Here is a 26773-nt window from a genome sequence, read left to right as displayed (position 1 = left end):
TTAGCAGGTAGACCTTCCAGGAGGCTAGCATCCTAATCCTGTGTTTGCTGGGTGACCTTTTGGGGTACCCTGAAGTGCTCTGACAGCTCTGCTTTACCTGGCCTCTTTTGTACTTCCTGGTCTAGATTCGTTCTTCAAATCCTAAGCGTCTTCCTCCACCGGTTTTCAAAGCCCTAGTTTCGGCAGTCCCAGTAGTAAGCAGTGAGGTAAAATTAAACATGAATAAAATTGCATGAGTGGAAGATGTCAATGAGGGTTGAATATGCTTTGCAGACTGTAGCATAACCTGGTATTTCTGATCCCATTCTGCAGCATCTAGTCCTAGATGATTACAACAAATACCTTTCATCCTGCAGCTCAGACTGTAGGGCCCATTCAGTGCCTCGCCCGCGTCTCACCTGGGTTTGCAGACCTAGCGATCTAGGAGCCCCGCCATCGAGGCAGGCCTGCGCTGATGTGCTGAGCTCGTGCTTCTGGGGGCCCCATTCGAGGCCCTGGACTCTGTGTGTGAGGGACTCTGTCCTCTCACTCTGACGAGGGTGCCAGAGACAGTTTCCTCCTTTCTCTTCTCTCCTCCTCCCTTCAGCATCTTTAGCAGATGCCATCTGTCCTCAGCGGTATGACGAGCAGCAATGACTTTGACTCTCTAACCTTTGTTTTCTGTGTCTATCAAATGGAGATTTTAATAACAGCCTTAGAGGGTGTTATCATGATAACATTACAGGATCTTAAAGATTGTTGTTTTGCTTAAAACTGTTACAAAAATTAAGTTATAACTTTGGGACTTATTCTGCCAATGTAACTCCAAAGGGATTTATTTTCATAATATCAGATAAAATACACACATTATGCTTTTATTCTAACAACACATTTGCAGTCACCTAAAGTGTAAGAATTTCTCAACACAAGATTTGCTTAAAATTGTGACTGCTCCTACATTAGAAGATCAGAGTTAGAAATTCAGACGGTCCTCCAGCACTGGTTTCTAAATAGGAGGAGCCAAAGCCTGTGGTTTTCAGTTTACTGAAGTGATCATTTACAAATCAGGCATTCCTTTCAGATGGTCCATCACCTGAAGTGCTTTTCCTGTGACTCTTTGACAGATTTGTTGGACTAGGTGCTGACAGCTTAAAGGAAAACTGTAATAACTTGGTTTATTTTGGCCACACGCATGGCATGTGAAAGTTCCAGTCTAGGGAACGAAGCTGCGCTGTAGCAGTGACCCGAGCTGCCGCAGTGACAACGCAGGATCCTTAACCCACTGTGCCACAGGGGAACTTGCAGGAAACTGAAGTCCAGCGTGACTCACTTTTTGGTGATAGACCAGATCCCATCGGTTCAACTTATGAGACCTTGTTAAAGCCTTCTACGAGCAAGTGGCCACGCTCTACATCTTGGATATTATCTAGAAAACCTTTGCCTCTGAAGAGGGCGTTGTTACGATTTTCAAAAGGTGTTTTGCACAGGTGTTGGTCCAAATACGTGTTACTCTATAAATATATGTCTGTTTCTCACTTTCTTAGGACCTGTCTGGCTCCATCGACGACCTCCCCACGGGAACGGAAGCAGCTCTGAGCTCTGCAGTCAGTGCATCCGGGTCCACGAGCAGCCAAGGGGATCAGAGCAACCCAGCTCAGTCGCCTTTCTCTCCACACGCATCTCCCCATCTCTCCAGCATCCCTGGGGGCCCATCGCCTTCTCCTGTCGGCTCTCCTGTCGGGAGCAACCAGTCACGATCTGGCCCAATTTCTCCTGCAAGTATTCCAGGTATTCATTTCTCAGTAATTATTATTTTATTCTGTAGGAAATACGGACCCAGTGTTCATCAACAGCAACATATGTACTATTATTTTATTTTATTTTTTTTTGCTATTTAAAAACCCAGTGATGAGACCATGTATAAGGAGCATAACTATGAATTATCACCAAAGCATCCAAGAGACCCAGTTCCTAAAGAGACTCAGCTAAGGAATATAAACACCCAAGTACTAAAATCACCAATTACTTTGATATTTTCGGTTTGCACATTTACCTTAACTTATGCTAAGAAATTGTTTATTCTCTTAGCATATGTTTCATAATGGTTCTATGAAATAAGATCCTCGGTTGATAAAGTGCCACTAAGGTGAGATTGTTGACTTGTAGTAGCATTAAGTTTTAGGGTTCTATTTAATTTACACCATGGCAGTTATTTTCTAAAACGTTTTCAGTGTTTAAAATCAGTATCTTAACTTGCCAGCACACATTCAAGGTCTTGTTATTGATACCAACTCTTACTTTCTAATTTTGACATGAGAAGTTCACATTCCAGGAGTTCCCGTCACGGCTCAGTGGTTAATGAACCCGACTGGTATCCGTGAGGACAGGGCTTTGATCCCCGGCCTCGCTCAGTGGGTTAAGGATCCAGTGTTGCTGTGAGCTGTGGTGTAGGTGGAAACGCAGCTTGGATTCCATGTTGCTGTGGCTGTGGTGTAGGCCGACCTCTACAGCTCTGATTCGACCCTAGCCTGGGAACTTCCATATGCCTTGGGAACTGCCCTAAAAAGACCAAAAAAAAGTTCACGTTCCGGTTAACCTCTTGCCTTCAGCTGTTTCAGTGGTCTACTGCTGAAGATACTGAAGTAGGTATTACTTCTCTATCCTTTGCTTCCTTTATTATGTACTTGGGTTTGTTTATTTGTCAATTACCTCATCCTCATCTAGCGCTTTTTTTTTTTTTTTTTTTTTTTTTTGGTCTTTTTAGGGCCACATTTGCAGCATATAGAGGTTCCCAGGCTAGGAGTCAAATTGGAGCTGTAGCCACCGGCCTACACCACAGCCACAGCCACGCAGGATCTGAGCCGTGTCTGCGAACTGCACCACTAGTTCACGGCAACGCCGGATTCTTAACCCACCGAGCAAGGCCAGAGAACCTGCATCCTCATGGATGCTACTCAGATTCGTTAACCGCTGAACCATCATGGGAACTCCTAGCTTTCTTTCTTATGTCAGACATCATCCATTCAAACCCCCCTGCCTCAAATACTCTCTGAATCTGTTTTAAATCATTTTGGGGGGGTTATTTTGGGTTTTTAAAGAATTCTGTTACATTCATAGAGTATGTATCATTAGTTTTATTTAGTTCTGAGCTTCATAGAAATGTATCATATTAAAACGACTATATAATTTATCAACCAAGCTGAGACACTTGAGCATGTAAGCATTGTTGTTAGTAATTGCAGTAGAATAGGCGTAAACCCAGAAGATTCTGGCAAATCAAGAAATACGGTTACCCCGATGATACTATATGTAGTCTTCTGCAGTTAGCTTTTTATTTTTTTTTGTCTTTTTTGCTATTTCTTGGGCTGCTCCTGCGGCATATGGAGGTTCCCAGGCTAGGGGTCAAATCGGAGCCGTAGCCACAGACCTATGCCACAGCCACAGCAACGCGGGATCCGAGCCGAGTCTGTAACCTACACCACAGCTCACAGCAACGCCGGATGGTTAACCCACTGAGCAAGGGCAGGGATCGAACCCGCAACCTCATGGTTCCTAGTCGGATTCGTTAACCACTGCGCCACAACGGGAACTCTTGCAGTTAGCTTTTTTGACTAAATGCTGTGTTCCTAAGATCTGTATTTTGAATCTACCTACAATTTTAATACCTTTCTGTTTTTTGTCTTTGTCTTTTTTCTAGGGCCACACTTGTGGCATATGGAGATTCCCAGGCTAGGGGTCTAATCGGAGCTCTAGCCGCCAGCCTACACCAGAGCCATAGCAACACAGGATCCGAGCCGCTTCTACAACCTACACCACAGCTCATGGCAACGCCAGATCCTTAACCCACTGAGCAAGGCCAGGGATCGAACCCACAACCTCATTGTTCCTAGTCAGATTCGTTAACCACTGAGCCACGGTGGGAACTCCAATACATTTTCTTTAAAGCATTTTCAAGGTTACCTTTCTTTCAAAAACATTTTTGTCCTCATAATGATTATAATAAAAACTTAGTTTTACCTGCTTTTAATATTGTTAAAGCTATAAATACTTAATGTTCCCAAATTCCTTAGGCAGTTTTTGGTATTGAAATAGTATTTGTGATGTCACCTACCTAAACATTGGAAAGCTGTATAAAATACTGTATCTGTCAAAGAACTCGTTCTATCTTTCTGAGTTGGATCGAGAGGATTTTTCTTAATAACCTAAATGAAAACTTTTCTGAGATATAAAGGTGTGTAGTCTTTCATTTAAAATTCCTGACATAGGTAGTTCCTAATCGGGTCATTTTCATATCATTCCAGACGGTGATTTTGAAACTTCTCATTTCACTGTTTGGATTTTGATGTTGTACAGAACACATGTAACCCAGCACAGGAACTCAATGTGGATATATGGCATCACGTGCTCTGGAGGGGGTAGATGTGATTGGTCTCAGAGTCCAGTACGTAGTTGTGGTCAGTGAATTATGATTCTGACGACTTATTAGCTCCTTCACAGTGAGGTCTGTCTTCACAGTACCGTCAGGGGAGGACCTGATTCCGACTTTTCTCTGCTAACCTCTTGGCAAAGTGAGTTTTTAATAGAAAGCTTTCGGCTTTCTTGGAAATGATGTTTAAATCTAATAGTTTGTTTTTTAAACTTGTGTCAGAAATTGCAACTGCCCAGGGTCACGGCCTACACTTCATTTTGTCATCTGGCAGTCTGTGCTACTCTACATGATGCTTGATTAAACTGTCCAGTGAAATTTAGTGCAAGTAAGAAAGTACACAGCAGGTTCCACCTGTTTTCAGAGGCCTGTTATTCAAGTAAATCAGTAACTGTCTTTGCTAAGTGTGAAGCTATGTAGTAATAGAATCATATTAAACATGGGAAGTAGGAGTTCCCGTCATGGGTCAGCAGTTAACGAACCTGACTGGCATCCATGAGGACGCAGGTTCAATCCCTGGCCTCGCTCAGTGGGTTAAGGATCCGGCATTGCCATGAGCTGTGGTGTAGGTCACAGACACAGGTTGGCTCCTGCATTGCTGTGGCTGTGGCTTAGGCTGGCAGCTATAGCTCCAATTAGACCCCTAGCCTGGGAACCTCCATTTGCCACAGGTGAGGCCCTAAAAGGACAGAAAGGCAAAAACAAAACAAAACCAACCAAACGAAAAGAAAACCAGGGGAAATAGAACATTTCTTTAATGTTAATGTTATTTGAAGAGGAATAACCTCTTAGAAAATCTGGTGAGCAGTTTTGGCATTGATTCACCTCTCTCCCAGGTGGAATTACAAATAACATTTGAACTGGATGGACGCTTCATAACCCTCTGATCCCACCCCCTCATTTTATTGCCCCTTAGTAGCTGTGTAACCTTGGACAAACCTCTAAGCCTCCTTGTGCCTCGGTTTCTGCATCTGGAAAGATGATAACCATACCTCATAGGGTTACTGGAAAGATTAAATGGGTTAATAAATACAGAGCAGGTACGTGGTAACCTTTCCGTGCCTGTTAATTTTTGTGATGACCGTTTGTTATTATTCAGACTGAGCTGTAGAGACTTGTCCATGGTCTTTGCTGTCCAGAACAGTACAGGTGGTTCTGGTGACAAGTCTTCTGAATCTTAATCCTGTAGTGTTCTTGTACCACTCAGAAAACGCATATATAAAGTTTCCACTGATGATGTGTTTACTGAGGTTATTCTGCTAGAACTAGTCATAATGTATTTTTACGAGTTGAGTCCATTTTTCTCTTAATTTGAAAAAAAGGATAGGTCCGTTGTTGCTCTTCTGGGAGGGCGGGGTCTGAGAAGTTTAAGAGGAAATAGAAGATACGAGTCCAAACCCTTGCTGCACCCAGATTGTAGGCAAATCGATTTCTTTGTGATGCGATAGGCAGGCAGTCTAGCGTAAAATTTAAAACAGTAGGAGATCCCGTCGTGGCGCAGTGGTTAACGAATCTGACTAGGAACCAAGAGGTTGCGGGTTCGACCCCTGGCCTTGCTCAGTGGGTTAAGGATCCGGTGTTGCTGTGAGCTGTGGTGTAGGTTGCAGACGCGGCTTGGATCCCACATTGCTGTGGCTCTGATTAGACCCCTAGCCTGGGAACCTCCATGTGCCGCGGGAGCGGCCCAAGAAATGGAAAAAAGTCAAACAAACAAAAAAAAAAACAGCAGATGCAGTTCAGAATCTGGGGTTATTTCTCACACTTTTTGCATACAACAACAGTACCCCCCTCCCCCATGCTCCTCGTCAGGGCTGCCACCTGCACTTGAGCAGGTTGCTCGCTGGACCAGGGACTCGGGGGTGGGGGTGAGTAATGGCAGCACAGTTTCAGCTGCTCTTTGGGGAAGGGGCGCCCTCTCATAATCATATGTGGGAGCCACAGAGCTCTCAGCACCCATGTCCTGGACCTCTTGTTACTCATCCTCTTTGGCTGCAGTCCAGGTACCACCTGTTTCTCTATTCTGTTCCCACAGCTGAACTCAGGGACATTCAAACATGCGTTTTTGATAGATGCTCATCAAAAATTTGTCATGGTGTTACAGGGATTTGTTAAAACTCACGCGGGTTCCTATTGAAAAAAAATTGGGGTCTTCTCTTTCTCTCCATGTAGCCTATATGCTCCTCTTTACAAATTTAAAAAAATATGTTTGTGGACTTTGTCATATATAATAAAAGTATACGTTAGAAATGATCACAAAGTTGATTATCTTGAGGCTTTTTATTTACCTCAATGCAGATTCCTTTCCTCAGAGAATAAATGAGCCCTTGGGCTCCTCCTTTTCCCATCTCTGGTCCTTATGGTACATTTTGCTGATCTGTGCATTAGGTCCTGAGGTGATTTACAGCAACCTTCATTTGCTTCTGAGTCTGTACCAGTGACGTACAAAGGTCCAGTTGTGATTGGATGGTTTCTCACTCAGGACCCGATACTCACACTGCTGCTTTGGGAACGTCTGTTTGAATCCCCTTTACTCTTCTGTCTGCAGCCTTTTGCTTTCTTTTCTCCTGCTTCCTTCCTCTCATTGCCAGCACTGACTTGTTTTTCCTGACTTCACTTCTCTCCCAGTGCCTCCCCCCTTAGCTTGCTACTGCCTCTCCGCGTGTCACAGATTGGCTCTTTCCATCATTGTCTCTCCCGAAGTCATTGTTAAAATGTGCAGCTGCTGTGTGGCTGATATCTGGGCCGAGGTAAAGCCAAAATGTTGTGGGGGATTCTGCCTGGTGTTGCTTTCCCAGGGTTTGTTGCAAAAAGGCAATCATTTTTCTCCGTCTCTGCTCTGGTAAATGAAATTGACAGCTAATGAGAAGTATCACAGAGGTAGATAAACAAAAGCCCAGAAAAGCATCCCAAATGGCTGAATCTGTTTCTTGCCTGTTAAACCGTTTCTCCACCCACTGCAAATTTGCCCTCCTATCATGCTGCCTTGCAAACATTGTGAGTGTCATGGGAACAACTACTGTGATACACTGGCACAACATCAGCCTGGCACATCCCTAACTCAGTGGGGCTTTTCCTTCCTGCATTCTTTTGAAAAGCAGGATGGAGATTTTCTGTGGTAAGTAGCCACATGGATTCTCCCCCCTTTGTTTGCACATTATGGGGCTCCAGCATTGCAGCTGGCTCTGGTTAGAAGGGAAAGGATTCAGCCTGGTTGTTTAATCTAAACAAGCATTTGAGAACAGAAATGTATACGTTATGCATTCCCCTGGTGCCATGGTACATCTTCTTGGGTTTTACTTAATGCTGTCATTTCTCCCTCCTCTTTATATTGATAGATTTATATTTAGAGACTGAAATGAAATATCTCCATCCTTCTAACTGGTAGTGTGCATGTATGTACACATTTAAATAGAGCAGATCGAATGTCGGATGCAGTTATTCTGAAATGTGTGATGTTAAACATTTTGTAATCCCTTCTAATAAGCGATCCCATGGCATTGCTTCCTGGGTTATAGTGTAGAGGTATTTAGCTTGCTTTAAGGAGAATAAACCATTGGGTGTCGAATGCATTGTGTAGGCCTTCCCCAGGCCTAATTCGTCCATGCATATCGTGGAAGCTGACACAGCACAACATCAGAATGCATTGCTGTTGCCAGAAGATTTAGTGGATGTTAATTTCACTTGTCTTGCCTCCAGAGCCAACCATTACAGTTTACTAACAAAGCAAAAATGTAAATAAGCCGAACTTTTTTTTATGTTTATTTTATTGGCCAAAGGCTTTTGTCAGCTTTTTCCTGCATGTGCTGTAAGCAGCCACAGTGTTTAAATATTAAGAAGCGTGAACATGAAGTGGGGGATGGTGATGGGCGGGCAGCGCCTAACTGGTCATGGCCTGATGAACATTTGTGTTTATAAAAACCTTTCAGCGTTCAGACTGTTGAGGATAGTTCATCAGTGTTATTAGCAAAGATCTAAGATAGAAACTGTTAATTGCTGAATAGATTTTCCCCCTACTCTTTTTCTTTTCTTTTTTTTTTTAAAAACCATTTGGCATTTGTACCAAATCTGATTTGAGGTGGAGGTAAGTCACTTTCATCTGACAGAAGGGCTATTGATTACAGTAGACTGGGACCAAAAATAGAAAATTTGGTATTCTCACTAGATTTGTCTCAAGCCATTCTTTTTCTGGCATAGACAAAGTATTTGTTATGAGACGAACAGTTAAAGTCACCATTTTCCTGGCTCTCATAGAAATGAAATAAAGCTTCATCAGACCTGGAAGTAAAACTCCCTCCTTTTAAGTGTGAAGTGCTTGGCTGTTTGAGGTGTCTCACCTCCTACCTCGCCCCTCCCCAGGTTGACTGCAGGCCAGAGGAGAGGCAGAGAGGGCCAGGGAAGCTTTTAAGAGCTAAGAGACTGCAGGGAAGGAAGGAAGGGGGGAGAGAGGAGTCCTTCACCCGTCTGTCCCAAGCCCCTTGTGGCCCACCCCTGCCTCCCTCCCCCGGGAGCCCTCCCCTCCCCTTTCTGCACAGGCCCCTCCCGGGGGAGCAGCTCCTCTTTCCTTGTGCCGACTCTTACCTGCCAAATAACCTAAGTTGCTGTCCTTTGAAAAGGATCACAGGTTTTAAGAGCCTGCAGAAATGGCTTTGCCAGAGATAGCCCTTCCACTCTCATAAAGCACCCGTCACTTTATGGTTAAGCCTGATTCTCTGAAGCTTCATCATGTCAGCTCCTGGATGGTGAGCGATGCATCCAGCGTACCAACTAACCATAATGAATTTGTGCCCCTCAGGAAACTCTTAGACACTCAAAGAATGAATTCCAAAAAGGGTGACATATTAGATTAAATATGGAAACTAACTCTTTGGGCGGCATTGTGGTATATTTAGAGTCCTTCTGTGTAAGCACTTGCCTGGTTTACCCTCTGCTTCAGATGTGGAGCTAAGTAGATTTCTGTTGGAGCTGTTATAGCTGCAGATACAAACAAGATGATATTCTGGTCAAAAAAAAACTAATTTTCTTGCTTAATTTGACATTCAGACAAGCAGATTCTGGAAGGATGCTATAATGGGAAAGAGAAAAATGAATTGCAGTTAGGAGTTAGTCATAGGCTGGAGTGAGCAGGAAGGATTTTAGTGAGAGGAAATGATAGTTCCTGGTCTAATTTGTCAAGATTAGTACCTATGAAATGAACACTGGTGGGGGTGCAGATCAGTCTCTCTCTCTCTTTTATACTCCATCCCCTGGGATGTTTAGAACTCTCAGGGCTCATCAAGCCTAACCCAACCCAAAGAAGTAAATTTCCCACTTTTTAATGTATCCTTGCTTAATACAACTCAGGGTAAAATTATGTTCATTTCTGTTTGTAAGTGGTTCTAAACCAGTTCCCTTCCATGGTGAAATGGTAGCATCTCTAGAATGGTGTTGCATGCAGTGACAAACTTTTTATTTGAAAGTCTGCACAGTCACCCTACCTGATAATCTTATTTGGAAACAACTATCAAGTGTTGCTTTTTGGCTTCTCTCAAAGCAGAAATCCTGCAACAGCTTGTTGCAAAGAAGATGCATGCTGCTTATTGGCAAGCTGAGCAGGGGAAAAAAAAAATTCTTCAACACAAAATGCCATTGATATATCTGTGTTTTTCATCTGTGGCAGCCCAGAAAACATGGATTCAGCAGTTCTCCAAACCAAAGAGAACTTCAGCCAGTCCTTTTTATTTTTTTCCCTTACAAAGTAAAATATTTGTATGTTATACAAAACAGTAATTTCAGACTCCTTCCAAATGATGCCTAGCAACACTTAAGATAAAGCAACAATATATTTTGTCTTGTAGAGAGATGCCGTTACAGCACTGTGGCTTGTTACTGGTTATTAGAGCTTCCCCCTTTAAGATGCTGATTTAAAATTCAGGCCAGGATCTGGCTGTACCTTGGTCATGAATGTTCTCCTTTGGTTTCTAAAGGGCAGGTTCCCTATTGCTGACCAGAGGCCAGATCTTGCACTCAAAGCAGCTGCTCTGAGGTTCTTAGTTCCTCTGCCCTCTAGAGGTCCCTCCTGACCCAGGTCAGATATTCTGATAACTGGGAACTGAATAGTTCTCCTTCTTTTCCCAAAGCAGAAATCGTTCCGGTTCCTCCACCCCAACACATTTCAAAGCCAGCCTTTTCTCCTCTCACGCTCAGAAGTGGGAGCATTAGGGTTTATTAGGACTGAAAATACACAGTTCCACTTGGTTTTGTGCCCCCTCTTAGTTAAAATTAAGTCGTACAATTCAGGCTAAACTCTCCTCTCATTTCTCATTCCCTTTCTTTTCTTTTTTTTTTTTGTCTTTTTTTTGTCTTTTTTTGTCTTTTTTTTGCTATTTCTTTGGGCCGCTCCCGCGGCATATGGAGGTTCCCAGGCTAGGGGTCTAATCGGAGCTGTAGCCGTAGGCCTACGCCAGAGCCACAGCAACGCGGGATCCGAGCCGCGTCTGCAACCTACGCCACAGCTCACGGCAACGCCGGATTGTTAACCCACTGAGCAAGGGCAGGGACCGAACCTGCAACCTCATGGTTCCTAGTCGGATTCGTTAACCACTGTGCCACGACGGGAACTCCTCATTCCCTTTCTTTGATCTTCTGCGTAGGAAAATATAGGAAAGCCCATGTCACCAGCTGTCTGTCCCTGTTCCCTCTGTAAGATCACCTGTGACTAGTGTGCTGACATAGGGGACCCAGCAGTCCACTCCCACTTCTCCAGGGCTTTCGGGTGTGTGTTTGGGTTTGTTTGGGTTTTTTTGTTTTGTTGTTGTTGTTGTTGTTTTACATTATTCACTGAAGAAGCACTTGGATGCTTGGTTTACTGTTTGTTTTCATTTCTTGGGCTGAGTAGACTGTCACCGCTCTCAACTTGTGCTTTACTGGGTGGTGTTGCTTCTTGAGCACCACTGGTAGTGACCTGCTCTATTTTCTTGTCTTGCCTGGAAATGAGGAATGGGGAGCAGGAGAGGGCAGCACAAATGCTTTTAGGAACTAATTTTAGCCTAGAAGTAAAAGTTTCACAAATCATTTTGGAAAGCGGTGATAATGAATAGTTCTGTAAGTGGGGATATTCCTGAGGTTGGCTCCACAAACTTCTAATGAGTGTTACTGTATTTTCTAAAGGGAAGAAATAGTAGTTGTGAAAGGAACCAAACCATGTTATAGGGAGTGTCATGTTTATTTCCCTATCTTCCGATAACCCTGGAGCCAGGATTATTATGATGTGTTGATTGATTATAGCCTTTAAGACTCTTACTAATCAGTTTCATCACTTATTCTCAATTCACACTCCTGCACCTTTGATTTCTCTTCCATAACAGGGTGATACGGGTTGTCATTGACTAATGAAGAACAGAATTGGTTTCGGCAAGAGACAAACGGAATGCCGACACCAATCCTAAAATGCATTAATCTTTAATAATCCACATCTGCATGTTTATAAATGATATAACCAAGGACTGTTAATGTTGATATTCTCCCTTCCAAACAGAAAGTGACATCGGAGTTTGTACTTGCAAACTACATTAAATGCATATAGCTGAATGCCAAGAATGTGACCTTGCTGAGGATGCCACGTGGATGGGGTCACTGAATCTTTTTTTAAGTAGCATGTTGTACTGTTGCTGTTGGTTAAATCAGGTGATATCCTGAGAAGGCCAGGTAGCCCAATTACCCATTTTCTTCTTTCATTCATTCATTCGGCAAAGTGCTGAATGCATTCACTGCTGTGGGCACGTTTCTGGGAACTGGAGAAAATACACGACACACAAATGACAAAGGGACCTGTCCTCATGAAACTTAAATTCTAATAAGAGAGACAGGAAATTAGCAAATAGGTATATAACTTCGGGGTGGGGGGGTGGAACCAAGTTCCTTCTTTAGATGGCAGTTACTAGACAAATTCATCAAATTGCCGTGGGACCAGCAGCTCAGTGAATCATTGTCAGAAGGAAGCCACGTGACTAGCTGGGAGCGAGCTTATCCAAGTGCAGAGGCCCTGAGTCTGTAATGTATTTGCTGTGCGGGGCTGGGGCCAGAGCGTAGTGGAACAGAAAGGGTAGGCAGTTAGATTAGAGGGTAACCCAAAGCCTTTAGGTTTTGACTCTCTTTAGGTTATGACTCTCTTTAGGGCTCTTTAGGTTCTGACTGGATTTAGGAATTTAAGTGTGATGGTAGGAGCGCAGAGAATGGCACGATCCAGAGGGGGCTCTAAAAGGATCCTGTGGCTGCCCAGTGGGCTGTCGACGGGGCGGGGTGGAAGCGGCCAGGCTCCTGCAGCAGCCTTGGGAGGCGCGGTCACGGCCGGGTGTGTGGGTAGCAGTGGTGGGGCCAGAAGGTTTTCGGCCCAAGCGATTGCTTGGTAAATGGCGGTTCTGTACAGTGAAAGACAAAGGAAGGAACACGTTTTCGAAGGGGAATCTAAAGTTTGGTTCTGAAGCCGTTACATTTGAGAGGCGTGATAAGCGACCAGAGGGAGATTTTGACTAGGCAGCTGGTCACACCCAGACTCTGGATCCAGAGTGGAGATCTAGGCTGGAGAGAAGTTGGTGAGTCATTAGGGCCCTAGATGAGTCACCTCGGGCACCTAGCCTGCATCACAACCAGCTGAAGGATGTGTGGGCGCACAGACTGGACCCCACAGCCGGTTTCTGATGCAGTGGGTTCGGGGTGAAGCGGGAGGATTTGCACTTCCACCCAGTTCCCAGCTGACGCTCACGTTACTGTCCTTGGAACGAGGGAAGGTCAGTGGTTCTCCACTCTGGCTACACCACACATCCTGGGAGAGGCTGGTGCCAGGCCAGTCCCCAGACACGCTGACTTAATTGGTCTGACTGGAATCCTCGACAGGACATTTCTATGAAGCTCTCCACGTGCTTGGTACATGTGGCCAAGGTCAAGAAATACTGAGAGGAGACTTCTGAGGACGGACCCAGGGCGCTCAGAGATGTAGAGACCAGGAAGAGGAAGGGGAATAGCCAGTAGGGAAACCCCTGAGGGTGTGGTGTTTCAGGAGCAATGCAAAGAAAGTGTTTCTAGAACCTGGAAGATAGCAGCTGTAGCCATTACATCCTAACACTTCTTCACAGTATTCTGAGGGCATATTTTATTTTATTTTGATTTTTAATTTTTTGTCTTTTGTCTTTTTTTAGGGCCGCTCCCTCAGCATATGGAGGTTCCCCAATCAGAGCTGTAGCCACCGACCTACACCACAGCCACAGCAATGCCAGATCCAAGCTGCATCTGCGACCTACACCACAGCTCACGGCAATGCCGGATCCTTAACCCACTGAGTGAAGGCCAGGGATCGAACCCACAACCTCATGGATCCTAGTCAGATTCGTTATCACTGTGCCACATTGGGCACATTTTAAAAGGAAGCTAATATTCCCAGTTATGGTCATGTATGTTTTGGTCATAGAAAAGCCTAGGGGGAAAAGTAGCTCTCTCTCTTTTTTTTTTAGGGTAGCACAGCTTACTGCCTTTTTTATTTTTATTTTTTAACCTTTCTGTGAAGAGGTTCTGATTCAACTGAAATTGTAACATCCCAGGGAAAAAATTGTTGTGCTAAAATAACTGATATTCTCAGGCCTAATTCAGTTAGTAATAAAATCCCTTGTTTTCACAATTGTTCCTTAAGTCTGTTTCACACAAAATCCAAGAATTGTATAATTTGGGGGGTGGGGGGGGTGCCCTCAGCATGTGGAAGTTCCTGGGTCAGGTATTGAACTCATGCTACAGCAGCGACCCAAGCCACTGCAGTGACAGTACTGGATCTTTAACCTGCTGCACCACAAAGGAAGTCTAAGAATGTAATTTAAATTCTACTTGGAAAAAAAAAAGCAAAGATATGTATTTTTAAAGAGTGGAACCCTAGTGTATAGTTTTTTTTAATGTTATATCATTGCTTTTTATTCAAAGTGGACAGACAGAACTAGTTTATATTCCCTGTTTCAATACTGTTAACTGTGAATGTGTCATATCTTTGCACCTAGAGCTGAATTCCTTTTGCAAGGAATATCCATCCTGACCTTTTCCAGCTGGCAAACTCCTACCTATATCCTACAAGACCCAATTCCAGTGTCTTTCTCTTTGCAAAGTCATAACAATCCCTCCACGTCAGAGAGAGTCCTGCATTCCCTCCCAGGTCCTCCAGCTAGCCTGGTACCCTCTTGAGGGCAGTTAGCATTGTACCAAGAACAGAGCCTGGCAAGAAAGAGGCACTCAGTAAATGTTGGCCAAATTAAAGAGTTCACAGTTCTCTTGGAATAAAAAGGAATTCAAGAAAAGAAAATTCTAAAATTGATTACCTATAGAGAGTTCCCACTGTGGTTCAGAGAGTTATGAACCTGGCTAGTATCCATGAGGATGCAGGTTCAATCCTTGGCCTCACTCAGTGGGTTAAGTATCCGGTGTTACTGTGAGCTGCAGCATAAGTCACAGATGGGGTTTGGATCCTGCATTACTGTGGCTGTGGTGTAGGCCGGCAGCTGCAGCTCTGATTCAACCCCTCGCCTGGGAACTTCTGTGAGCCATGGGTGCAGCTCTAAAAAGAAAAATTAAAAATAAATAAAATTGATTACTAATATAACCTTTCCTCCTATAGGCTGGGAGCCATCTTTCTGCCTCTTTGTCTCAGTTTATAAGTTCATTCTGTTTCCCTCCCTCCTGAAAGAGATTCCACTATGATTCTACTTTTCCTCAAAAACAGAACCTGAAATAGGGGTCTCAGGATTTTGCAGTTTACATCAGACCTCTGCATAGATAGATCCTGCCTGATTCTAATCCATCACACATAGAAACTGTGTGACATGAATAGTGTAGTAAAATTCTGAGATTGTCTGATACCCAATTTTTTCATTATCTCATCGTTTTTAATATTTATTATTATTATTTTTTTCTTTGTCTTTTTGCCATTTCTAGGGCTGCTCCCGCGGCATACGGAGGTTCCCAGGCTAGGGGTCAAATTGGAGCTGTAGCCGCCAGCCTACACCACAGCCACAGCAACGCCAGATCCGAGCTGTGTCTGCAACCTACACCACGGCTCACGGCAATGCTGGATCCGTAACCCACTAAGCAAGGCTAGGGCTTGAATCCGCAACCTCATGGTTCCTAGTCAGATTCGTTAACCACTGAGCCACGACAGGAACTCCTAATATCTATTATTAATAACTAACCATATCCTATACAAAAATGGCCAATTAAAAACATTTTGTCATCACCCAGATGTATTCCCATTTCGCCAAGTAGCCGTTGTCAGCATTGGCTAGACAAACATGGAGTGTGAAGTATTAGCTAGTGATCGGAATTTGGGCTTCAGCAGCACATGAATAATAGGCTCCAGATATTTGAAAGTGACAAGTAGGAGAAGATAAAGAAAGGAGTCTGTTCATGAAAAAGATACTTTTCAAAAGCATACTTGCTGACCATTTACTTAAAATCTGAAATAAAGAGTAGATAACAAAGACTTCGGCTCGCCCACCAGGACGTCTGCAGCCCCCCCGAGAGAGTTGCTTTGCCGAGGCCAGGCCGTGTCCCCGGCCATCCTTCGCCCCTAAGGGGCAGACCCCCTAAGAGGCAGCATCACGGCCGCCTCCCCACCTCGGCTGCTCCAGTACCTTTAATAAAAGCAATAAAGCGTCGGCTCTACCTTTTAAAGCATAGAGGTCTCAGTGAGAAGTCTTGGGTTTCTTTTAAGTTTTTCAGCATAATATAATGCTTTAGCTTCCTGTCATATTACTATTAAAAGTCCTTTTATGCCCAGGAAGCCTTAAGTTGTATCACAAAAATAAGCTCTCATTATTAAGTGTAATTTTATAAGTGGGCAGTGAATTTTTAAGTGCTTTGAGAAAATAGTATAGTATCGTAGTACATAAATCGACACCTCGTTCCATATCTAAATGTTGTCTACAATGCCAGTGTTTTTTCTCTTGGTCCTGAGTTTGTGTATACTGTGCCATTTCCTTCAAATCCCAGTAAACTCCCAAACTGTGTGTCTTTTCCTCCCGCATCTTGCATCCAGAAGCAGCACAGAAATGCCTGTGGACCGAGCTTCCGTCCCGTCCTCTTGGTCTGGAAAGCCTGGTCCCCTCCCTGCAGGGCACACAGGCGCTCCTCTGTGGGTCTCTGTGGTGGCGCAGAGGGCCTCCAGGCCAGTGAGCGCCTGTGTGAGGGGCTGTCCGTGGCCTCTTCGCTTACACTTGAGAGTTGTCCTGACATGTTGGGACCCTGGATGGGGAATTCGTGACACGAGGTGATGGAGGCGAGTGAAACTTTTATTAAAGGGAAGAAAGTGCCTTTGCTTTAAAAAGGCCCGTCTCTAGCAGGCAGTGCAGAGCAGCGATCAAGTAGAAAAAAGGGAGCAGGCAGGCGCCTCATCTAATCTTTCTCCTGGGGGCCCAGGTGGACAAATTGGCAACTCCGTTCACAGCTCTTTTTCCCTCTCCCCTTTGTACCCTAAGAACTGCTAATCGGATCCATGCTGCTGCAACTGTGGTTAGTTATTAACAGAATAAAAGCAGATTTCTTCAAAAGAACGGGTGGGGGAAACGACTATACAAAATTGCAAGGTTGTTAGAATCTTAAACGCACAGCAGTCGATTTTTTTCCCCTTATTCTGAATTATACGATGAATACAAGTCTTTCATCTGTCACTATACCCATTTCTTCAGAAGGCAGCCAAATATTAAGCTTCTGAAACAAAAAAGGAATCTTAGAAAGAGGAGAAATATTGAGGAGGAATAAGAATGGATAAGAGTAGGGGGAAGTCAGGTTTTGTTGTTACGAATTTGCCCTCACGAGAGAAATGGAAACCGCCCGCCTCTGGTCTTCCTTCCCCGCGTCTCCCTGACCTCAGAGCAGGGTTGGCACAGAGCTGGCTGGTAGCTGTTCTGCGTTTTCCATCTGGCGTGTGCGCTGCATGAGTCAGGTTCAGGGCCTTCCGCTTTCTTACAGAAGACCCAGGGCTGTGATGCAGACTTCCTGGGGGGGACTGGCCAGCGCAAATCTCCTTCTCTCCCCTCCAAAGACTTCTGCACCCCAGAGCCTTGTGGATCATATACCTGAGCTTTCAAGCTGCTGACAGGGGTGTGGATTTATGGGACTGCTGACCACAGAGCCTGAGCAGATCTCCAGGACGGTGCTGAGGTATTTCAGCGCGTCTCTGGTGTGTATACGGGATGCCTCCTGGGGCCTCAAACCCAGAGGTGAAAGGGGCATCTGCCTTCAACCAAGTCCCATCTCTGGTCGTGTGACCTGTTTCCTATGTAACTCTCCACACTTCAAGTTAACTAAAGTTGATCAGCTTTGCTTACGTTTTTGTCTCTTTTTTAGTGCGGCCCCCACCCCGCAAAGAAACACGGTTTTTATTCACTTCATCACAGTTACTGAGGGAGTAAAGACCATCTAAGTGAGTGGCCCTGGGAAGAGAGCGCGGAGCCAGCTTAAGCCGCATGGCTCAGGCCCCTCGACAGCTGTGGGCAGGACAGAAACTCCTGCCTCGATGATTCAGACACTGCGCCTCTCCCACACCTTCTGGGTCTCTGAGGAATAGTCCAGACCAAGAACAGTACATTTTAATGCTGAGAATCTCCTGTACGTAAGCATTTTAAGGCTACGGTTTGTCTTGAATCAAAGATTTCAGGGACCTACCTGAATGGTAAAGCCTAGAAGTCTGTCTTGCTTGTACTCCCTGACTTGCCTTGCGGTGTACCTTGGGAGAGAGCCTTTTAGTTTTTTGCCTTGAGTTCTCTATAAGAAAGTGTCTGCCCCAAAGATAGTGTCAGGTAATGAAGTTATCTGACTGGCTTCCATATGAAAGACATTAGGTAATTTTCATACTTGATAACAGAGAGCACTTGGAAAAATTCCGGTTCGAATCCAGTGGGCTACATAAAATAATGATGTATTAGAACAAGTCTACGAAATAAAACCAACCAACCAACCAAACAAAAAACACCAAAGAGATTGTCGTCTAACCCTGCGAAGGCATGATTCTTATGCAGAGTGCCTCATACTTGCTTTGTTTTTGACGTGTCAGATGATAGGCCTTTGCAGCTCCTCTGTCTTGGACTTGAGCAGTGAGGTTAATAAGAGGACCCATCACCCTCCCCCTGCAGTAGCGGGAGTAGCTGGGAACTCAGTCCAGTGGGTGTCCGACTGTTCAGAGTGGACACGGTGACTCCTGTGAAGGTCCTGTCATAGTCAGGGCATCTTGGGGATTTCCTCGTTACCGTAATGGCTTAGAAGTACATAAGTCGATTGTGCTTCTGCAGTACCATTTTATATTGCAGGACCCAGTGACAAATCAGCAATCTGCAATGTCTTGGGTAAAGACGTAGGAAAATCTGACCCTATTTTGAACGAACTTTTGAGCCATAGGACATGGAAAGGCTTGTCATCCAGGGCTCATGCTAACTCTTTAAAGCTGGGGACCCGGTTGCCATGGTTCTGTGTTCCTATTTGGAGGACGCAAGCAGAGGAGAGTGTTACTTTCTATTTTATGCTGCTCTGATGTGTGGTGGGGTTAGTTCACAGTAAAGAATTGTGTTGACAGCCTGCTCACAGCTGCCCTCCCCCTTCCATACCTTAATACAGCATCTCCTGATGAGAGATCCTGTTTAAAACACACCAAACATGAGAACAGTATGGTGGTTCCTCAAAAAACTAAAAATAGTTATCACATGATCCAGTGATCCTATTCCTGGGCATATATCTGGAGGAAACTCTAATTCAAAAAGATGCATGCACCCCAATGTTCATAGAAGCACTATTCACAATAGCCAGGACATGGGAACAACCTAAATGTCTGTCGTGACGATGAATGGATTAAGAAGATGCAGTATTTATACAATGGAATACTACTCAGCCAATAAAAAGAATGAAGTAATGCCATTTGCAGCAACAATGGATGGACCTAGAGATTATCATACTAAGTGAAGTAAGTCAGAAAAAAATATGTGTCAGGAGTTCTTATCATAGCTCAGAGGTTAATGAACCTGACTAGTATCCGTGAGAATGCAGATTTGATCCCTGGTCTCGATCAGTGGGTTAAAGATCCGGCATTGCCATGAGCTGTGGTGTAGGTCGCATATGCAGCTCAGATCCCACGTTGCTGTGGCTGTGGTGAGAGCCGGCAGCTACAGCTCTGATTTGACCCCTAGGCTGGGAAACTCCATATGCCGTGGGTACAGCCCTAAAAAGACAAAAAGAAAAAGAATTTATATCATGTGATAGCTTTCATAATATGATAAATTATTGAAAATATGATACAAATGAACTTATTTACAAAACAGACTCACAGACGTAGAAAACTTAGGTTTACCAAAGGGGAAAGTGTGGGAGGGATAAATTAGGAGTTTGGGATTAACAGATATATACTACTGTATGCAAAATAGATAACCAGCAAAGACCTACTGCATAGCACAGGGAACTATACTCATAACACAGGTTATCTTGTGATAACCTATAATGGAAAAGAATCTGAAAAAAGAATATGTTATTCTCAAAAAATGCATCACTTTGCTATACAATAGCATAAATCAGCTAAACTTCAGTTAGAAAAAATAATAAAGTTTAAAACAACCCACACCAAGCAATAGTAAGTACTCTGAGTCCACGGTCAAGCTCTTCCACGAACTTCACCATAACCACCGAGTGCACCCTGAGCAGATTCCGTATTTTAAACGGCTGCTTTGGAGCAACTGGAGTTGATGACAGTCAGCCTGCTTCAGGAATTTGAGTAAGAAAGACTTTTTTCCTTTATTGAAGCAAGTGAAATAGAAGACATTGACAGAGAGGTGCTATATTCAGAATGTTCTGTGGATTTTCTAACTCAACTAAATAAATGCCCAAGACTCAGACATTTGATGAGTTTATAGATTATTGAAAACTCATGTTTCACTCCTGCTATTGCTCTTAGGCATTAGGCAGGTATTCACGTTTACTCAAGAAATGACCAGTGGCTTCCTTGCTGCTTGCATCTCAGAGCTGCGCTCTTAAGCCGCACTCTGGATGGCATACTGTCTTAGACGAGGTGATTAGTGATTTCTGTAGATGTGGAACCCACCATGCAATCCACCCTTCCCACCTCTTAACAAAGTCATGCTTGTCATTTGTTGTGGCAGAAGAAAAGATCCCAACCAGTACCTGTTTCAGAAATGAAAGGGATAGCTTCTACTACAGTAAGGATTGACAAAATATAAGAAATATATCCTCCAGAAAAATCTATAAAGTCAGATTGTGGCAGATGAGGCTCATGTTCTGCTTGAGAGAGAGCTGATTTCCATAACATGAAGAAAGTATGAGGCTATGTGAGAAAAAAGCAACACAGTGTCTTAGTTTTGGGTGCACAGAATTGAGTAATAGAACCAAGAGCGAAATGAAAGTTGATCAGGACTGTGATGTATTGGTAATTGGTACCAGCAATTTCCACAAAGTGTGGCTTTTTTTCTTTTTAAATCCTCACTAAAGTTAGTGATACCAGCAAGATTTCCTAAAGAGTAGAAGAATAATTCAGTTGCTGATTGCTAAAACTATGACATATCTATTGATTTTTGCAGCAGCATTCCAGGGAAAGAACTTAGTCATAGTGGAAGTATTTGTAAAGTGACTGGAAGTATTCCTGTTTCTTCTCAATGTCTGACAACAGGCACAGCTGGCAGTTTAATTCACATAAATTCGCAGACCCTACTTCTTTTAACAAGCCTTTCTTATCCTTGGTAATTTCCAGAAATTTATGAATAGGATCCAAGTCTTTGTCAGCAAACACCTCGTGATCCTCATGTACCCTAAAGACCCTTATTGAGGAAGATTGGCCAACAAAATTGTCGCGGTTTCTATGGTTTAATGTGTCATTTCATGTTAATTTTAAGAACCCAATCCTCTTGAATTACTAATGCAGGAATATCATTTAGGACATTGCCTTGTGTATACTGAGTACAGAGTGGTTTTTATGTCATTTTTTACTTTCACGTAAAACCATCTACAATTTATATGAGAACTTGTAAGACAAATAAATATGTATTCCAGATGTTGCTCTATCTTTATCCACTTTTGCCCAAAGTCAGCTAATGTAGTAAAATTGGAGGAGGAGAATGGATTCCTGGCAGTAAAATTGAGATCAAGTGGTGCCTGTCATTCAAACTCCAGATTTGCCATGTTGATTAATTATATCACTATTCCATCTTGGACAACTAAATCCATCTTAGGTGGGTCAATTTTTCTTTTTTTTTTTTCTTTTTTTTTTTCTTTCTAGCTACAACAGTGTGAAGGAAAGAAATGCTTTTTTTCTGGCCAGTACAGCTTTTGAAAAATGGGATTTCTGGGTATTTCTTTCCCAATTAATATTATATAGAGGATAGCGCGGTATCACTTTTAAAAGGGTGAATGATTCGCTTGCCGAGACTGTTGTCCTTCAGAGTTAGTGTGTCTGTTCTTACTGAGTTGCTCTAGTTGTATGCTGCAGTAACTTAGAAAGAAATTAACCCAGGGAAATCCTAACCTCAGTAAATGACTGATGTAGAAATCCTGCTCAGCTGATGTTTAGTCTCTGCTACCCCGACACCAACACAGCGGTGCTCGAACTCAAACACGATTGCATCTGATCAGTAGTTCTGATTTCTTTATTTATCTTGGTCTGAACAAAAAAAGTTGGGAGGCCTAAATTCCTAGGAATCACTTATCTAAAACTGCAGCTGCTCTGCGCTATACAGCAAGTCCCCAAAGGCCAATCATTCCACATACCCCAGTGTGCGTGTGCCAATCCCAAACCCCCAGAGAACTCCACCCAGTGTTCTATGATAATCTATGTGGGAAAAGAAGCTGAAAGAGAATGGGTGTGAGTACGTTTATAACTGAATCACTTTGTTGTACAGCAGAAATTATCACAACCTTGTAAATCAACTATACTTCAGTAAAACAAAAGGAAAAAAACGTATCTGCTAAATGCACTTGCTGTTTAAGTCTAGGAACTGCATTTGCACTATGTGCCGGTGAATCCAGGGAATCCTACACTAGATCTAATAAAAACCAAATTCTGTCACACCATAGATTTATGTAGCCTCTTTACTAAGGGTGAAGAGTATACCAGCTCCGTAAGTCATTGCTGTTGTTAATAAATACCATTTGATATTTACTGACTTTCTGAGCAAGAGTCCCTCAGTGTTTCTTTAATGATATTATCGTTTAGAATAGGGGTCAACGACTTTGGGCCAAATCCAGCTCACCACCTGTTTTTGTAAATAAAATGTATTTATGCTACTTTGTTTATATGTTGTTTGTGGCTGCTTTTGCACTACAGCAGCTGAGTTGAATAGTTGAGACAGAGAACATATGGCCTGTAAAACCTGAAATGTATACTATGTGGCAATTTACAGAAAAAAGTTTGCCTATTCCTGATCTAGACTAATAAGATAAAACTACATGATTATTGATAACTTAAAAAATCTAACTTTGTGCTTGGTTTCTGAAGTAATGAGCCACACATTTATTTATTAAGCAAATATTTATTGAATGCTTATTCTATGTCTAGTTCGTGGGATATAGGAAGGAAAAATCCATTCTGTATACTCACTGCATTTATATTCTGATAAGATGAGATAAATAATAAACAGAGAAGTAAAATAAGAACTTTGGGGAATCAAGTATTAACTGTGTTGCCACGAGTTCCCGTTGTGGCTCAGCAGTTAGTGAACCCGACCAGCATCCATGAGGATGTGGGTTTGATCCCTGGCCTCGCTCAGTGAGTTAAGGATCTGGCATTGCTGTGAGCTGTGGTGTAGGTCGCAGGCGTGGTTTGGACCCCACATGGCTGTGGCTCTGGCATAGGCCGGCAGCTATAGTTCCAATTGGACCCCTAACCTGGGAACCTCCATATGCTTCAGGTGGATGTGTGCTAAAAGACAAAAAAAAAAAAAAAAGCAACAACAACAACAACTGTGTTGCCAAAACTTAGCACTTGCGAGCACTGCCTGTCCTACCACCTTGGTTTAGGAAGTATACCAGGCTATCATATATTCATGTCTTAGTCCACCCACTCACTGTAAGGTATACATTACTGGATGTGTGCTAATTTACCCAAGATATACACATTAGCCTATTCTTTCCCAATTTTGTTACATACTAAAATCTTAATGTTTTGTTTGTAAAAAGCTTTAGTTGATGACTATCTTGATCCAGTTCTTAAAAACTATTTTTACTTAGAAAATATTCCCTCAAAATCTATCCTCATGTTAAAATTGCAAGGAAAATATTAGCAAACAAAATACAGTAGTACATTAAGAAAATAATGCCCCATGACTAAATCAGGTTTTTTTTTTTCCCCAGGAATGCAAGGTTGGTTCAGTATTAACTTCATTAATATTATATGTCATATAAACAAATTTAAAGAAGAATATCATCTCCTTTAATGAAATTCAGTACCCAATCATGAGAACACTCAAAGAAATAGCAATTGAGGGATAATTTCTCAACGTGGTAAAATGCACCTGCCTTAGTTTTAGAGCCAGTGTCTTATTACTGAGTGGAATCATTAGAGACATTTCCACGAAGATAAAAACAAGGCAAGCATGGTCACTCTCTGCACTGCTGTTCAGCTGTGTTCTGGAGATGTTAGCCAGTGCGGTTAGACAAGAGAACTCAAAAGCATAAGAATGAACATAGAAGAAATAAAACCGTCTCTATATATAGATGATATAATAGTAAACCTGGAAAACACCAGAGAATCAATGATAAAATAACTCAAACTATAAAAGAATTCAAAGCAGTATCAGGATATAAAGTTATACAAAAAGCAATAGCCCTCCTATACATGTGCAATAAAGACACACTGGTAGGGGAAAAAATCCTTTTGTGATAGCAAAGAAGATTAAATGCTTAGGAATAAATTTAACATAAAATGTGCAAAACTTCTATGTACCTGAAACTAAACAAGACTTAAAAGCCATTTCCCATCCTTGAATAGGATGAACTCAGCAGTCATCAATTCTCCCTGTGTTAATTTATAGTATCACTGTAATCCAGTCAAGATGTCAGTAAGTTATGTTATATAATTAGACAGGCTGATACTAAAATTCATATAGAAAAAAACAAACGTGCTAGAAAACACTGAAGAAGGAAAGCATGGGTAGGAGCTGGGGGAGGACCAGCCTTATTGGACATTAAAAGCTACTGTAAAAGCAGATCTTAGTTTCTCATCACAAAAGATAAAATTAGATCCATATCTTCTTTAACACATGAAAGATAAATTCCCAACAGATTAAAATAAAAACATGCGTAGGCATTTCCATTGTGGCTCTGTGGGTTACGAACCCACTTGTATCCATGAGGATGTGTGTTCGATCCCTGGCTTCACTTAGTGGGTTAAGGATCTAGCACTGCCGTGAGCTGGTGGTGAAGGTTGCAGATACGGCTTGAATCCCACATTGCTGTGGCTGTGGTGTAGGCCAGCAGGTGCAGCTCTTATTTGACCCCTAGCCCGGGAAAGTCCATGTGCCACAGATGCAGCCCTAAAAAGCAAAAACGAACAAACACACCACATGTGTACTTGAGGAAAACTGAGTTGAACTCCTCTTTAATTTTGGTGCAGATAAAAGCTTTCTAACTATGGCTTAGAATCCAAATACAATAAAAGGAAAAATGGATACATTTGAAAGACTTTAAAAAATTCCATTATAAAAGATACCATAAACAAAAGACAGCCTACAAACTAGGAGACAGTATTTACAACTTAGAACCACAGACAGATGGCTAACATCCTGATATATAGAGAACTATTAAAAATTTCACGGAGTTCCCATCGTGGCTCATTGGTTAAAGAACCTGACTGGTATCCATGAGGACGTAGGTTCAATCTCTGGCCTCGCTCAGTGAGTTAGGGATCCGGCCGTTGCTGTGAGCTGTGGTGTAGGTCACAGATTCGGCTCAGATCCCCTGTTGCTGTGGCTGTGGTGTAGGCCAGCAGCTATAGCTCTTATTTGACCCCTAGCCCGAGAACCTCCGTATGCCGCAGGTTTGGCCTTAAAAAGACAAAAAAAAAAAAAAAAATTTCAGGACAGAGGACTGAAAACACAGGGAGAAAAATGAGGAAAAAAAGACATGAAAAAATTCACAAGAAGAAATATAAAAATAGCCCTCAAACATGAAAAAGTGGTCATACTCAGTCAGAATTAGAGAAATGCAAACACAAAAATCTCAGATACAATTTCTCACAAAGAAGACTGGTGTGGAGTTCCCTGGTGGCTCAACAGCTTAAGAATCTGGCGTTGTCACATCTGTGGCTTGGGTTTGATCCCTGGCCCTGAAACTTCTACCTGCCGTGGGCATCTGGGAGGAAAAAATAAATAAAAAGCGGCAAATACATCCAGTCACAGCCTCACTGGGTCCTCTTCTCAGGGTCACAGGGCTGCAGTCAGAGTGTTGGATGGTCTCATTTTCATCTGGAGGCTCAACTGGTGAATAAGCTGCTCCAATCTCATTCAGATTTTTGAAAGAATCCATTTCCTATAGTTGTAAGACGTGAGGCCCTCAGATTCCAGAAGCTGCCTGACCTTGTCCTGTGTGGCTCAGTTTTCATCCTAGAGGCTTCCTTCCGTCTTTTTTTTTTTTTTTCTTTTTGAAGGCCACACCTACAGTGAATGGAGGTTCCTAGGCTAAGGGTCAAATCAGAGCTGCAGCTGCCAGCCTACACCACAGCCACAGCAATGTGGAATCCGAGTCTACATCTGCAGCCTACACCACAGCTCACAGCGTCACCAGATCCTTAACCCACCGAGAAAGGCCAGGGATTGAACCTGCATCCGTGATCATGGACACTAGTTGGGTTGTTTCCACTGGGCCACGACAGGAGCTCCATAGCGGCTACTTCCTCACGGCCCCCAGAATCATCCCTCAGCTCAGAGAAGGCCCAAGTCCTCTTTCGTCCTTCAAGGTACATGCAGGATCTCCTCCCTTTATTTCAGAGTCAGTTAAGGACGTTAATTATATCTGTAAAATCCCCTTAGCGTTGCCATGTAAAATAATTTTAGGAATGATATCCGATTGCTTTTGTTACTTTCTTTGGTTAGAAGCCAAGTCACAGGTTCTGCCCTCAGTGAAGAGGTGGCGATTACACAAGAGTGTGACTCACTGAAAGTCACCCTACAGTGTGTCTGCCACATGAGTCCATCTGGACGGAAGTAGTCTAATAAATACATAAACAAGTAGAGAAGAGAGAGCTTTTCCTCATAACAAATCCTCTTTAATAACTGTGGAAGAAAAGGAAAATAAAGGATCACCTTTAGCAAACACCACTGCAATTCAGTGTTGCACACGAGATTCTGTAATGGATGCTAAAAGTAGTGGGTTTGAGCA

The 26773-nt window shown here is 43.0% G+C and overlaps 1 protein-coding gene across 29 annotated transcripts in view; it reads left to right on the top strand.

Annotated features, from left to right (window-relative positions):
* Nucleotides 1–26773, top strand: part of ARID1B (AT-rich interaction domain 1B) — a 434918-nt gene that overhangs the window by 299749 nt on the left and 108396 nt on the right. For all 29 annotated transcript variants that reach the window (XR_014844179.1, XM_085022933.1, XM_085022923.1 and 26 more), the window contains one exon: nt 1524–1767. Coding sequence is in view for 28 of the 29 variants with exons in the window: in XM_085022933.1 (XP_084879059.1) it covers nt 1524–1767 (244 nt within the window). In the remaining variant the exon portion in view is untranslated. The remainder of the gene's footprint in view (nt 1–1523; nt 1768–26773) is intronic.

The sequence above is a fragment of the Sus scrofa genome, chromosome 1, assembly GCF_054392235.1.
Source record: "Sus scrofa isolate SSC_HxYL_T2T_F1_AM1 chromosome 1, Sscrofa_HxYL_maternal_Yorkshire_Landrace_v2.0, whole genome shotgun sequence".
NCBI classification, from domain to species: Eukaryota; Metazoa; Chordata; class Mammalia; order Artiodactyla; family Suidae; genus Sus; species Sus scrofa.
The sequence above is the reverse complement of the archived record's forward strand: the minus strand, read 5'-3'. Positions and strand labels throughout refer to the sequence as shown.